The sequence below is a fragment of the Branchiostoma belcheri genome, unplaced genomic scaffold, assembly GCF_001625305.1.
Source record: "Branchiostoma belcheri isolate BF01 breed outbred unplaced genomic scaffold, Haploidv18h27 scaffold3, whole genome shotgun sequence".
Classification (NCBI taxonomy): Eukaryota; Metazoa; Chordata; class Leptocardii; order Amphioxiformes; family Branchiostomatidae; genus Branchiostoma; species Branchiostoma belcheri.
This window is the reverse complement of record NW_017803909.1, coordinates 4393350-4408659: the sequence shown is the minus strand read 5'-3', so window position 1 is coordinate 4408659 and position 15310 is coordinate 4393350. Positions and strand designations below refer to the sequence as shown.

Below are 15310 nucleotides of genomic sequence, written 5' to 3'. Positions count from 1 at the left end.
TAGATTAAATATTTCTATCTGCCTTTCAAACAATCCTGGTTGTGTAATAAATGCATGCATATGTTTCCCTGGTACCCCTGTAGATATCATCTTGTTAGATTAGATTGATATGAATTTTATTATTCATATTCTGCACCAGAGCTCACAATGCTTAGCTCACAGTGCCCTGCTGAGTTCAGGTATTCAGTCAGGATTTCAAAGGATATTGTCGCTGTAGATGTTTGCTTTTTCATTATACCTGTTGCTTCAGGCACTTGTAGAAAGCTTTCAAGGATAGATGACTGGAAGAAATCTCATTAAATCTGGGACTGCCCACTGTGGTCTCATCTTGCCAACTAATCAGGTAGTTTCTGGAAATAAGCAGACCATTTGTCCTGGTCAGCCGTCTGCGAGTGTTTGGCCATCCCTGGCTGATTTGGCAGCCCAGGGGAGTGTGAAATGGTCTCATTACTTCTGTGTTAGACCTCGCTCATTTGCACATTGGAGAACATTCTGGTGCTGGCGTTCAGATGTGCTTCTCATGTTGATGGGAGTCGCTGTGAAGACGCCGGCTTTAGACACTTATCCCACGTACCCTATAATCCATTCAGATGGGCTCAAATGGATCAAATGTTCTCTTTTTTTTGCCAAGGATTGATTTGAAACCATTAGGGGTACTGTTTAATGCACAGACTCAGACTAGTATCAAAGTAAACCAAAAGGTAACAGGATATGTAACCAACCACATTCATGTCTTCAAGACAATTAATTTGATACAAAAGTCTGCATAGCTAGGTTTTGTAGTTGGTATACATGCACATTTAGTCTACATTTTCTACACTTAGTATTCCACGCTATATTGGACCGTTGAAGGGTTTTCTTCTAGATAAATGCAACAGATGGGCAAAGTACAAGTCAACATTCTCAGAATGTTCTGATGTAATATGGTGTTGTAAAGGGTAGGAGGGAAGAAGGTCACTAAAAGCATGTTGTTGGTGACCTCTGTGTCTGTTAGAACCAGTATTTGATGATTGTAATGCTGCATCACCACCCACACAGTTGTATCATGTTGATGACTTATAGTACAGCTATCCCATCATGTGGGCTGTCTGAGAGATGGTTTGTAATTTTACATCTCTCATACTGTGACTCTGATCTAGGGCAACTGCAATAATTCATGATCAGGTCTTCATTTGAACCTGCAACACTGGCTTTTATAACCCTTGATTTGATGCAATGCTGCTGTAAAAGTTTACTGTTTCTTGCATTAGACAGGTAGTTTCATGTTAGTAGAAAAGATTTTGCCAGGCCATAGCCTTTTAGAAAAAAAGAACCTTTTACTTGCACCATTTCTTTTATACTTCTTTATTTCTCCTTGGTGCATAAAAATTGTGTTGTACATCAACGGAGGCCTCTACAGAATAGCAATGATGTACGTTAGCATTTCAAATTAAGAAATTGTTTAAGCCCTGTCTGGGAGAAGGCAAAGCTAAAGCTTATTCCTGTCACCTCTTCCCTCATCCTGAGCCCTGTGATGTACACTACAGGACGTCCTCTATCATTACGTACAGCACACAGCTTCTTGCCTAATTACCTAGTGTGGCTTCTAATTTGTGAGTGTGCGTGGGCTTTAACAGTTATTACTGCTGTTTGCCTAGGCACTTATTCATGATGCTATGTTTTTTTAAGCCAACGACTCTTTGAAAGTTTGATGTACAGGGAAAAACGTAATACTTTTATGTTAAAGTGACATGTTTTGCAGTACTATGATGCTTTCATGCAGTCTTGTAGGAAAGCTCGGCTGTTACATTTGAAAAAAGGGAGGCAGTAAAATATTCTTCCCTTACTTTCACTTACGTTCACAATTCAGACCACCTCTCTGCCTGACAGTTCGATGTTTTCATCACCATTTATGCTTTTTTTTCACATCCCATAATCCAGACCACCTCAATTAGCCAACTTTGTGGAAAATGATAGTTGCCACAGAGTAAAGAGACTCGTTTTACACAACCAAGTCTTTTATTCAGCCAACGTTTCTGTGACCGTCTGTCACCTTTATCAGGGAAATTCTGACTGGTTCACATTGCACTGCAGCACAGGTGTCAATGCTATAGATAGATAACTGACCACAATTATGTATATATCCAACTCCTGTTCGTTTGTGACCGCATTGTAGATACAATTCCCTGTAACTACGCATATGTGTAGATATGTAAATATTTTACGTTTGGGAATGCATCTATAGCAGCGACACCTGTGCTGCAGTGCAATGTGAACCAGTCAGAATTGCCCTGAGGAAGGTGACAGTCACCAGTGACTTACCAACCTGATGAAATTATTCACGGAAGATAGCTTCCATTATTTAATAAAAATATGCCTTTTTGTTTGGCAGATATCTCCTGATCACGGTGGGAGTGGTGTACATCAAGTCTAACGAGAGCTGTCGTAAGGACATCCTGAAGGACCTGGTGGAGATGTGCCGTGGCGTGCAGCACCCCCTGCGCGGCCTGTTCCTCAGGAACTACCTCCTGCAAATGACCAGGAACAGCCTCCCCGACTGCCCACCAAACGAGGACCCGTGAGTCAGCTGCACTGTGTTTGTGATTTAAACCTCTTATCAAAGTGATAACTATTTAGAGAAGGGTTTTATTTATCAGAGTGATAACTAGAAGGGTTCATTTATCAAAGTGATAACTGGCTATAGAAGGGTCCTATTTATCAGAGTGATAACTAGAAGGGTTGTATTTATCAGAGTGATAAGTAGAAGGTTGTATTTATCAAACTCATAACTAGTCACAGAAGGGTTCTATTTCTCAGAGTGATAACTAGAAGGGTTCTATTTATCAAAGTGATAACTTTGTCTTAAGAATTGAAAGAATTGAACTAAAATGACAGGGAGCAGGTAATTTTTTCTAACTTACTGCCCTGTAAAGACATACATTTATTGCTATATCGGTACTGTAACTATAAGATGTGTTGTTCCCCAGGGAGCCTGTGAAGGAAGGGGAGGTGGAGATCAGAAGTGGGGACATCAAGGACTCCATCGACTTCATCCTGCTGAACTTTGCTGAGATGAACAAGCTGTGGGTACGCATGCAGCACCAGGGCCACACCCGCGACCGCGAGAAGAGAGAGAAGGAGCGTCAGGAGCTGCGCATCCTGGTGGGAACTAACCTGGTCCGCCTGTCTCAGCTGGAGGAGGTCAACATACAGAGATACCAGAAGGTACCCACATGGTGGAATGAATCAGCTAGGAGACCAGGGCTCTAGCCAGCAAGTGTCAATTGCAGTAACTGTGGTGTTGTGTGGCATAGCGGTAGCGTGTTCGGCACGGAACTAAGAGGTCCCGGGTTCGAACTCTACTTTGTCACTCGATCTTGTGCCCTTGGGAAAGGCACCTTACATGACTTTCCTCACTTCACTCAGGTGAAAATGAGTATGCCAGAATGATCATTATCATGATCATGGGCATTAAAAAGAAAGAAAACCAAAACTTTGTGAAACATTTTTAGACAAATGTATCAACCTTGACGGACAAAGTTGACAAAAATCTGGGTAAAAATACAAAAATATCCAAAGGACCACCAACAACCACTCACAACCCCATGATTTCCCTCTCAAAATGTGGGAAATTGCAGTTTTGAAGACTTGAAAAGCCAGAATTTGCCCCCGGACACTCTAGATTGCGAGCACTCTCCTCCCAGGTCCGATCATGAACCTAGTCTGACAGAAAAAAATTTGAGCTGGCTAGAGCCCTTTAGGAGACACATTATAGCAGATTGTATCCAGCATTGTCATTCAATAGTAAACTTGACCTTCAAAGTGCAAAGGAAAACTAAGTATGCAGTGTAGCTTAGTGCCATGCATTGCTAGATGGGGAAGGCAATGTGATGTCACACTGCTGTATGGTATATGGTACTATTATCAAGGTACATACAGCATGGACTACCTTTTTATCACATCTTATGTATCTTGTCTTGTCTTGTCTCTGCAGCTGGTGCTACCAGGTATCCTGGAACAGGTGGTCAGCTGTAAGGATGCCATCGCACAGGAGTACCTCATGGAGTGTATTATACAGGTGTTCCCTGATGAGTTCCACCTGCAGACCCTCAACCCTTTCCTGCGCTCCTGTGCTGAGCTGCACGCCAGTGTCAATGTCAAGAACATCATCATAGCTCTTGTGGACAGGTGAGGCAGTCAAAACAAGATCTAACATATACATACACTGAACATACCAACTTTGACACTTGCTGTAGTTTCATTACCTTCTGTAAGCTATTTGTAGAGATAATCAATAATATATGTTAAGTTGGAACATAACTCTGCATGTCAATGTAACTACAAAAATATAACAACAACCAATTACATTCCTTCAGGTACCAGAGTTATCAACCAAGATTTAAGGTGTTCAAAAACTCATTCTTTCCTACCACTATCGCTGTCACCAAGTACAGTAGGAGCATTATCATTAGACAGCTTGAAGCAATGTTTAGAGTTTAGATGTTCAAGGGTTAGGTGTAACAAGTCGTGTTATACCGGCTATACAGATACAGATACAGTAACAGTGATATGTGGATGTTTTGTGAGAGGGTGATGTGAATGTTGGTGTTCCAGGTTGGCCCTGTTTGCACACAGAGATGACGGCCCAGGCATCCCCAATGACATCCAGCTGTTTGACATCTTCTCACAGCAGGTTGCAACTGTCACACAGGTAGGAATAAACAATTTGGAATCTTAAAAACATTTTGTCTTTGCTGTTACAGTTCTGAAAAAAGTAGGGTTGGTAGGTAGGGATTTTTTAATTTTTTTTTTACTTTGGCAATCTCTAGTGATCCAACTCATAGAAGAGAGTTTAACAAAGTAAAACTTGCATGAGGACACTTATACTTTCAATGTCAATGTTGGAAAACCAATTGTACAATGTTTCATCACTCAGGTGTCAGATTATGGAGCTAGAAAAAGTTTATAAGCTCGAAAAATTTATGTCCCTTGCAGGGGTCCACCCAAAAAAAGGCTAGGGTCTGCAGTTTTTTGTAGGGTCGGTCGTCAGGAAACATGAAACACAACATTTTTTTCCTGGGCCTTATACCTGTAGCGGTGTTGTTGAAAGAACCACTGGAAAGGAGGCTGGTAGTAACAGTTTGGTGACATGTATGTGTTCCCGTAATGTACACAGGCACGACAAGATATGCCAACAGAAGACATCGTGTCCCTCCAAGTGTCGCTCATCAACCTGGCTCTGAAGTGTTACCCTGAGAAGATCCAGTATGTAGACAAGGTGCTGGAGACTACCGTGGAGATCTTCAACAAGCTCAACTTGGAACAGTGAGTACCACTTTTCTCTCTTCAGATGTTTGCTAAAGGCAACAGAATTCGGCATACCTCTGTGATGTACCTTGAAGTAAGTTCAAAATATTTCGTTCTGGATAGATTGTACAGTTAATGTATCAGCTGTCTTGAAGCATGACTAGAAAAGGACATATCAACATCATTAGAAGAACATTCAGAAAGAGATACACTTTTCATAGTGAGATAAAATTCAGCTGGAAACAAGTTATAGAGGAAGAAAAGTCCTAGTATGATAATTTTCTGATGCCACTATTTGATCATATGGATATCAAGAAATTTGTCACAGTTTTAATAGATGTCATGTTGTGGCTGTTATTGTGCTTCAGTGTGCAGCTTAAGTACATGTAGAACTGCTACTGTAAGTTTGGTTATTGTTGCCACTTGTTTCCTCCTGTACTGGAGAAGTGTTTGTTGCCGTCAGTGTGAATCACTTGTGTTGTTTCTGCTTCCCTCCCTGCCGTCTCTTCTTGCTCTTCGCGACCTCTCACCCTCCTGTCAAGATTGTAAGTTGGACTTTTTCCTTCCTCTCAAAACTTCTCTGCTTGCTTTGGGCACCTCTTCTACTGATACTGTTGTTCATACATCTACCATGCAACATGCCTTTCCACACTTTGAGGCACTTCTTTCAAAATGCCCTTTGATTTTTTAATTCTTGGATAAAGAAATAGATTGAAAAAAGTCATAGTCATTTGGTTAGTTGTTATGAAGAAAAAGAGAAGTTAGTAATTTACCTCTGTACTAAAGTATCATCATCCATGCACATTTCTTTAATGCTAACAATTTTAACAAAATGCTCTCCATTTCTTCAGTTGATACTTACAGTGATTAAGACCTTCCATTGCAAGTTACTGTCTTGACATGTCCCTACATGTGCATGCATGTCATCCATCTAATTACCAAAAGCTAACACTTTTCCCATGTTTATGTTATGTTGTCCTACCTTCATGTTGCTGCAACTTTCTACCACTCTTTGCATCTGTTCTGTTCTATTCCAAGAGAAGGTATTACCATGGTACCTAGTTCAACAGTGCACATATAAAAGTGTCCCACTGTATTATCTATAGCCTAGAGAACAGCAGTGCCGTATCCAAAGAACTGTCGCGCCTGCTGAAGATTCCGATCGACTCATACAACAACGTGCTGACCGTGCTGGAGCTCAAGCACTTTGCCCCGCTCTTCGAATACTTCGACTATGACTCCAGGAAGAACATGAGCATCTACGTGGTCAACAACTGTCTGGAGCACGGCACAGAGATCCCCATGGCTGAGCAGGTAAGTCATTGGAATTTGACTGTGCTGCCTGTAAAGTTTCTCGACTGAGTTGGATGTTCAGGCAGAAAACAGCCTGCTAGTATTCTGACAATATCTCCTGATCATTGCTACATACTGTACCTTCTTAACTGAAAGTGCAGCATGCTCTGTAAGGCTAAGATTGAGAAATGCACTGACCGAAGGCATGAGAACAGTAGACTAAACACTAGGAGTAGGACTACAATAGGTTGACTGGATAGGGTTGGATACCGTGTAAACCTTATGAAATACATTGTAAAGATTGCCAACATTGGAATGAATTGGGACTTATCCCAAATTTTCAGCTGACTCCTTCAACCTTGTTCACGGAATGGACTCTTGGAATGTGACGTCAGAGACACGTGACCGTAGTAGCGGGTCATTCATTCCAGATAACTTGTGTCGCCCCCCGTCTATGTTTAGTCTTTATTTCATAATGACTTGTACCACCACAGATGAACTTTCATGCTATTATACTAACCTTGACAATGTACCTGTCTCCTGTCCCAGACGGACCAGATCCTGCAGCTGGTGTCGTCGCTGGTTCAGGACCAGGCCGACCAGCCCCAGGAGGAGCCTGATCCTGAGGACTTCTCTGAGGAACAGAACCTGATGGGACGCTTCATGTCTCTCCTCAACTCAGACAACCCCGACCAGCAGTACATGGTCAGACTCCTTCACAACACAGTAGATAGCTAGCCTTTGAGGAACAGAGATCATGTTGTATCAAATGAGTGTGTGTTTCCTGTTTAAGTCCCATCCTTAGTAGAGCAACAACCTTCTCTGTGTGAATGTGTGACTCTCTTCTTTCTACAGATTCTGAACTCAGCCAGAAAACACTTTGGTAATGGTGGCAACAAGAGGATAAAGTTCACCCTGCCTCCCCTGGTGTTCTCTGCCTTTAGACTGGCCTTCAGATACAAGGAGATGTCTGAGGAGGTAAGTGAACAGTACCCCTTGACCTGAACCAGACGTCTGTCACCATGGTAACTGGTGTTGAGTTACATCATTTTGCAATTTTATAGCAGGAGGGATTTAGACTCCTGTCACCATATATATGAATTTGCTTGAGTAAAAATTACCAGAGCAGACCATATGCGAACTTTGAGGTAAACATTATGCATTTGCTTTGCAAATGTTACCTTTCTAGTTTTAACTACAAGTTTCCTCTCTCTCTGCAGGATGACAAGTGGGAGAAGAAGTGCCAGAAGATTTTCCAGTTCTGCCACCAGACCATCAGTGCGCTCATCAAGGCAGAGTACTCGGAGCTGCCGCTGCGACTCTTCCTGCAGGGCGCGCTGGCCTGCGGCGAGGTCGGCTTCGAGAACTACGAAACTGTTGCATATGAATTCATGTCCCAGGTACGGTACTGTCAGCTTCCTCCTACATGTAGGTACAACATTTAAGTGCCAGAAATGTTTGAAAGGTGTGTACATTGTGTTCACCGGTACTTTGTAAAGACATTCATTGTAACTAGTAACTACTGATCATCAGAAGGAAACCAACCTGGCATCACATTTGGATGAATAGAAGTAATAGTCCTGGATAATGGCCATGATTTTAGGGTCATGATTTCCCACAACAGCAACAGGAAGTGGTCCTTTTAAACGATGTTAAAACTTGTGCAAAAAAGTACTATAGGATAAAACTAATTAGGTGATGTACCATTAGGTGGTGAGTTTGTACAACCTTAGATATGACTTTGTAGGAAGTAGGCTCAAAATTTATCAAGATCATATTTCATCCCAACAGGCCTTTTCATTATATGAAGATGAGATCAGTGATTCAAAAGCCCAGCTGGCAGCTATCACGCTCATTATCGCCACGTTTGAGAGGATGTCGTGTTTCGGTGAGGAGAACCATGAGCCCTTGAGGACGCAGTGTGCGCTGGCAGCGTCCAAACTCCTGAAGAAGCCTGACCAGTGCAGGGGAGTCAGCATCTGTTCTCATCTCTTCTGGTCAGGGAAGACAAGAGAAGGGGAAGGGACAGAGGTGTGTACATAGCTGCTGCTCTGTTGGTGGTTAGAGAACAGAAGTCAATGCAGATTATTTGATAAAATGCCTTTTGTCCCTACCATAACAACATCAAGGATATACTGTAGGTACAGAATTATATTAAATCCTGTGTATGCGTATGCCTGATTTTGTTCATCTGCACAGTTAAATTCATCACAAGCTGCTTACAATTGGTGACAAAAATGTAGTCATTCCTTCTAATGAATGTTGTCAGTACATGTCCATCAAGGAACAGGTTTTCAGCATAACAGATGTAAGTTTTCTTCCCATGTCCTTATAGATGAACGGAGAGGCCAGTCCTGAGAGGGGAGAACCAAAAGAGGTGAATACAGGAGCAGAGTGTCGGCAGGAATAGTCTAACTCACCTGATTGTTCCATGCTAATCAGTAATTCTAACTCTTCAACCACAGCACCATCAATTAACTCATGTTAATGCCGAGATGATTGCAGGATCACTAATGCTGAACATCAGATAGATCACACATTGCTTTATGCACCAATCAGAGTGGAGATCATGGAAGTCAACTGTGTCATCACTGTGATTGACATCTGTCGTTTGCATGATTGTTAAGATGTCTGCATGATTATTAAGATAATGATTGTTTACTTAATGATATTTCCTAGTATGACTAATGACCAAAGGAAAATATATTGTTTTTGCTAGTGTGTTTCCTCTTCTTCTTCCATTCCAAACACTGACCTCTGACCTGGCCAGTGGCCTGATTTGTCTCACCATGGTAGCTGGTGTTGGGTTACATCATGTTGCAATTTCATAATAGGAGGGATTTTTACTCCTGTCTGACCATATACATGTATATAAATGTATTTGAGTAAGAATTAACAGAGCAGACCATATGCGAAGGTAAACATTATGCATTTTGCTTTGCAAATGTTACCTTACTAGTTAACCCTGCATTTTTCCCAGAGCTAATGTTTATGATTGATTGACTAGTTAATCATGTTGACTAATTAATCATGTTGCTACACACAGAAGAGACTCTGCATTAAATGCATCATTAGTTAAACCATAGAGAGAGATCAGTGTCAGAAGTTGTTAAGTTTGATAATGGAATGTCTCCCCCAGCTCCAGGATGGTAAGCGTGTAATGGAGTGTCTGAAGAAGGGCCTGCGTATTGCCAACCAGTGTATGGACAAGTCTGTACAGGTCCAGCTCTTCATCGAGATCCTCAACAGATACATCTTCTTCTACGAGAAGGGCAATGAGGCAGTGAGTTTTAGGACAGATTCTATCCTTGTCATGTAGTAGACGTGTTCTGATATCATGCTTTGTGCCAATTTCTTGTTTGGTTTATGATTAAGAATTTAAAAATGTAAGAATCTTGTTTTTTTTGGGCCCGCCTTGATTTTTTTACCCTATTGCATTGGATTTGGGGAGCATGTCATCCATAAAATTTACTTGCTGTGGCCTTAAGTATCTTTGCTCAAGGAATATTTCAGACACCCAGTGAAGCAAACTCTAACTCCTGTGCTCCTCTTCACAGGTTAATGTCCAAGTCCTGAACCAGTTGATAGAGAAAATAAGAGAAGACCTGCCCGAGTTGGACTCCAGTGAAGAGATGGATCAGATCAACAAGCATTTTCAGAACACGATAGAGCACTTGCGACTGCGGCAAACCTCACCAGAGTCGGAGGGTCCGTCCTACCAAGGGCTGGAGATTTAGGCAGGGTGGGGGAAACAAGTGAAAATTGTAGTTACTGAGTTGTTGGATGATCACATCCTGGTACATGTACCTAGCCAGTGTCATTCCAGCTCTGACACAGAGCTGCTTCTATTACTATAAGCCAATACAATACCACTTCTTGATTGTTTCTTCAGCATAACCTGAGTGACCAACCAAACTATAATTATAACACTTCTCGAATGTCAGGCATTGATCCTTTTAAAGTTATTTTATTGGTCATGCTAAAATTCAGCTATAGATAAAGAATGCATAATCACACAAAAAAGTTTACGAATTAGCATCCAGTGATTGTGCAATGTGTCTCTTTTTTTTCAACAATTCGTAAATGAAAACTTTTTTGTCAGGAATGAAATAAGGAACACTGAAAGTCACCTATGATACAGTATTAGCAGAATTGATTCTATCAAGAATTGTTGTACGTTGTTATGACATAAAAACTTCAATGTATTTTCTGGAAGAGATGCATCTGAAAGATAGTTCATTCCCTCTTGTGTTTCTCCTTGTTGTTAGGAGAAGTTAAGTGCATAGGTCACAGAAATTGTACCCCTTTTTGCCCCCGTCTCATAACATTAACACCAACCGTTTGCATTGCAGTGTGCGGCACAGCTAAAGCAGGCAATAAGAAAGTGCCATTATGGGTTTGTATAAATTGGGCCTAGTCTGCAAAAATGTAGGAAATGGAAACACTGTTGTATGGGGATCAGACACTCTGCTGCTACACTGCAGCTGCATCTTAGGTAGACACTACAAAGGGTGTGTGTAGACTGACTGGCAGGCACTCGAAACTGCTTGGTCCCAATTGGTGCTTGTGTGTTGTCTGTGCGATGATTCTGTGGACCACATGTGTATGTAAACACATAGTCAACCATGCATTACATTTTGTGCTGAAACATTTTATCTCACAGACAGGATACAAGTTACTATGAGGTAAGAACTCTTGGCTATTAAGTTAGACAGTTGGCATCTCCCCATGTCCAAACCGTGATAAGATGTTGAATTCCCCGTATCCATAAGGCTAAATGCAAGTTTCTTATGGGTTTTGCTCAAACTGTAAGATAATGTGTAAGTAAAAAAAAATAGGCTGTTTTTGACAAATCTGGACAGAAGCATAATTGTGAAAACTTGAAAGCAAAAGAGCCTGAATTTGACAAAATGTTTGGTAGGTGGAGGTATAACCTTTTCTGTACAAAACCCTTTCTATAGATGACGTAGTTGTAGTTGAGTTGTACCGTAACATATATACGTGTACCAACTAGCTCTGACCAAATAAAATTATAGTGGCTATATTGCTATAAGAGAGCATTGTATGTATAAATGATTTATGTTAACTGGCTTACATATACAACTAATGGCCATCCTGTGAAACTGCTGTAACATCGCAGAACAATATCTCAATCAAGAGCTGCCATTACCAATTGATCATAGTAGGCTATTCTTCAAGTGAAGTTGTACGTTTCAAAAAAATTAAATAAAATCATGATCCTTTAGTGTTAGTGAAACGTTATGGATACCGATGACATTGTGTTACATTTAATGTGTTCTGGAGACAAAATACAAGTAAAGACACTAATGTGGCTGATCAGTGTGCTACCTTTTACTACTGAAAACTGAGGTGATGCTAGGATCCTCTTGATGTGTCCAGTCATTGCAATAATGCTTACATTCAATATACCTCCTAAAGTATTGATCAACGTAAGGTGTTTTCTGTTTTCGACATAGCATCTTGGATTGTGTAAAGTAGCTACTGCTACTACTAGCTACTCACGTGTTCTCATTGATAGCAGGTAATTAGGGCCAACTTTATTGTGACTGTTCCTTTCCAGCTTTACCCAGCTTGCCACAGTTAAAGCACCCGTCTCTCTCTCTCTCTTCCTCTCTCTCTCCATCTCTCTATCACTCTCTCATGTATAAAATGGCTTCCGTCATGACTTGTGACGATAACCCTTAAAGCTACTATTGGCTGTACATTGAAGAAGATAGTAAACTCGCCATCACTGTATTCCATCACGTGGATTTTCACAGACAATAAAAAAGACGCTTTGCTTGGGAGACTGTGTTGTTGTAATGGTAGCGATAATGAAATTCGTAATAAGCAGTGATACCTGATTCAGACACGTTAGTAAGTGTAGTCACAAGCGTAGAGTAATAAATAGAAGGGTTAAATTTGAACTGAAGAAAACTTACAGTCCCGCTAAGCTTTTTTTCAGTGGGTGGCTTCCCTGTAGAGGACGTAAAACCAGTAAGGCTGTAGTGTTATTATTCTCTGGAGCGCAAAACCTTTGATTTGCGGCTTACAGCCATACCCTGGTGAGCTTCTTTCAGTGAGTGACATTCACCATTTGTGTGCTGAGACGTTACAGTAACGCTTGTACAGTTTATTTACGGATATGTAAAGGAAGAGTTAAGATACGAAATATATTTACGGCGTATTTAAGCGCACTGAAAGGTGACGGAAATGCCGACTTTGCCTTTTAGCGGCCTTTACGAAGTCGTGAAGTCTACCGAAATATTTTCCCACCTTTGCTACTTCTTTACATATTGCGGAACGTTTGCTTAAATGTCTGTTTTCGTGCTGTGGGTCCTTAAAACGGACGGGAATTTGAACATGACAAACTGGTGGTTTATCTGGCAAATATAAAAGGATTTGCATCCAGTCTTCAGTGTTTTTCACCCGTGGCCATTGGGTTACAGTGTGCGCTAAAGACGGTGACGCAACGCATGTCAACAATAATACCCTCACCCCGTGCGTCTCCCGTTACCCAATGGATACGTCCTCACCTTAGCAACGCTGTTCCTGACCCTGGCGCCGACAGGTGAAGGATCTACACACGTGAGTTTATCCTGTAGGGCGTTAAAACCTACAAACATCTGTCAACTGGGAGTCGGACTTTGTAAACTTCAACAAATCGTCATCTGAATTCATCAGTCGGTGTTTTATCAGAATGAGCGCCAGGGTTTCCCGACTTGGACGTTGCTAGCTACGATTACGTCGCTGACGACGTCGTCCCACGCACACACCTGACGTTGTGTAAGAGGGCGGTACTGCTGCGGTCTTGCCAGCGGAGATACCGGCAGCTAGGACTACTGGTGGGGGTGTACTCAAAGAGTGGTGAATGTTTTGTGTGTGGCGTTGCCACTGTGACGGTCATCTTCAAGTTGCCCTGGATCGTGTGTTTGAAGATAAATATCCGAGCTGCGTTCTAGAACGCTGTTGGTAACTAGAACAAGCGCTGATGATGGCATAAAGGAGGTGTTCCTGGTGTCTATGGAGATCAGAGGGGTTTAAGGAGGGAATCTTCGCCTGACAGTTGATGGGAAGACTCCCTCAAACATCTCTAAAGACCTGACGTGGGAGTTTCTGGAGTACGTACTTGAACGACAACGAACAGTTTATTCCTCCGCTGCGGGTATACCACTATACGGTATACACGGCATACCTCAATAGGAAACTCTTATAAGAGAAGACCGTAGAATATTCTACGTACTTGAACTGGTGACAGTCGCCACCATGGGTTGTGGCTCGAGCTCTAACCAGCCCTTGGCCACGGAACCACGGCCGGTTCCTAACGGCGAACCTGTCCTGCTAAACGTTCACCACAGGGGAGCTGGCGATGGTAAGTTGTTTATCTACATACTATATGGTATAGCGATGGATAAACATTATATAGATATCTACCTAATATTCAAGTATGTTCGCAAACTGAATAGAATACAGTGTGTGTTTTCGTCATTTTCTCTCCCCTATCAAAGACTGTGCATGTTTGTTACTGGGCGTGGAATTTTGAATGTTTGATTTATAAACATATAATATTACATTTCTGGAGGAAATGACGTTGTGTAGTAGCCACACCAGGTGTTCCAATCGTTTTTTACTTGATATGATTATGACAAAGTCTCACACAACACAAGCGGTAGTACTTTGCCAACTAAAAAGCCTAAATGCTGTATAACTAGGCCAAATGATCAAAGCAGATATTTCTATAAATTGCTCCTAGGGGTTGATTGCACAGGTTTGTGTAGGGAATGTTTTGGGTAAGCTAAAGAATGAAATAAAACACGTTATGACCCAGCAACCACGATTCCTAACAGTCCTACACGATGTTTACATGCAACTTTTGGGTGTCATTTTGGTCCAAACATATTCCATAACGTTTGTCATGTGGCAAATTTAAACCGCCCCACCTGTAGGGCCGTACTGGGTCACAGGTATATGTGCACTGGGCACAATTCTGCTGCCCTTTTGTCTTGAATAGTTTACATAGCAACCTTATCCAGACCCCGGCCCTGCCATGGAAAGGCGACCCCACCGCTGCCGGCACTATCCGATACGGAGATCTAAAGACTCACTTACCTTTGACTAAATATGTAAACAGTCGTCTGAATCGGAGCGCCACAAAACGGACAAAACCGCGGGCTGTAACAAACACCGTGTTGATGACTGTCTCATGGTGACGCCCTGCCAAACTTTGCCAATCTTTGTCTGCCTTGCCTCTTCGCTAAAGGCAAAACATGGTACACAAACACTACAGGCAGTGGTAGAACGTAAACAACATTGCCTTAAATAGAGAGTTGTAATAATATGGACCAAAACTAGAGTTCGGAGGTCTCATGCCTTCGACAGTGTGATATTGTTTTGGTGGGTGTTGTGTGTGTGTATAGTGTAGGTTTTTTGTGAAGATGATTATCGTAGTGAACGAAGCAACAGACTATTCACCAAGCCTGTACCATGTCTTTCTACGGAAATACGGATCGTAGAATTCGGCAAAAAGAAGAGGAGAATTGGCCTGGGGAGTCTGGCCGCGAAAGGTTGTTTTCTTCCCTCCGATACGCGGTGATCCAAACTTCAAAACGGCAAAAACTCCTTCAACTAAATTATTCTTCTATGCAGCCAGTGTTGTTGAAGCGTGCGATGTCCAATACATTGAAGACAATTGCAAGTTACAAAATCACACAAACTGGCCAATTGTTGTGAT

The 15310-nt window shown here is 41.8% G+C and overlaps 2 protein-coding genes across 7 annotated transcripts in view; both read left to right on the top strand.

The window, feature by feature from the left end:
* LOC109473586 (vacuolar protein sorting-associated protein 35-like) overlaps positions 1-11907 on the top strand; it is a 24187-nt gene extending 12280 nt beyond the window's left edge. For 3 of the 6 annotated variants that reach the window (XM_019773489.1, XM_019773488.1, XM_019773490.1), the window contains 14 exons: positions 2372-2557; positions 2967-3204; positions 3974-4167; positions 4594-4690; positions 5156-5304; positions 5410-5412; positions 6393-6600; positions 7129-7284; positions 7435-7557; positions 7800-7979; positions 8371-8610; positions 8915-8956; positions 9719-9862; positions 10137-11907. In XM_019773489.1, coding sequence (XP_019629048.1) covers positions 2372-2557; positions 2967-3204; positions 3974-4167; positions 4594-4690; positions 5156-5304; positions 5410-5412; positions 6393-6600; positions 7129-7284; positions 7435-7557; positions 7800-7979; positions 8371-8610; positions 8915-8956; positions 9719-9862; positions 10137-10316 — 2140 coding nt within the window. In that variant the 3' untranslated portion in view covers positions 10317-11907. The remainder of the gene's footprint in view (positions 1-2371; positions 2558-2966; positions 3205-3973; positions 4168-4593; positions 4691-5155; positions 5305-5409; positions 5413-6392; positions 6601-7128; positions 7285-7434; positions 7558-7799; positions 7980-8370; positions 8611-8914; positions 8957-9718; positions 9863-10136) is intronic. The other 3 variants (XM_019773493.1, XM_019773491.1, XM_019773492.1) reach the window with 2 other exon arrangements.
* A 1919-nt stretch (positions 11908-13826) lies between these two features.
* LOC109473631 (trifunctional nucleotide phosphoesterase protein YfkN-like) overlaps positions 13827-15310 on the top strand; it is a 9192-nt gene continuing 7708 nt past the window's right edge. Inside the window, exon 1 of the mRNA XM_019773565.1 lies at positions 13827-13951. Coding sequence (XP_019629124.1) covers positions 13846-13951 — 106 coding nt within the window. The 5' untranslated portion in view covers positions 13827-13845. The remainder of the gene's footprint in view (positions 13952-15310) is intronic.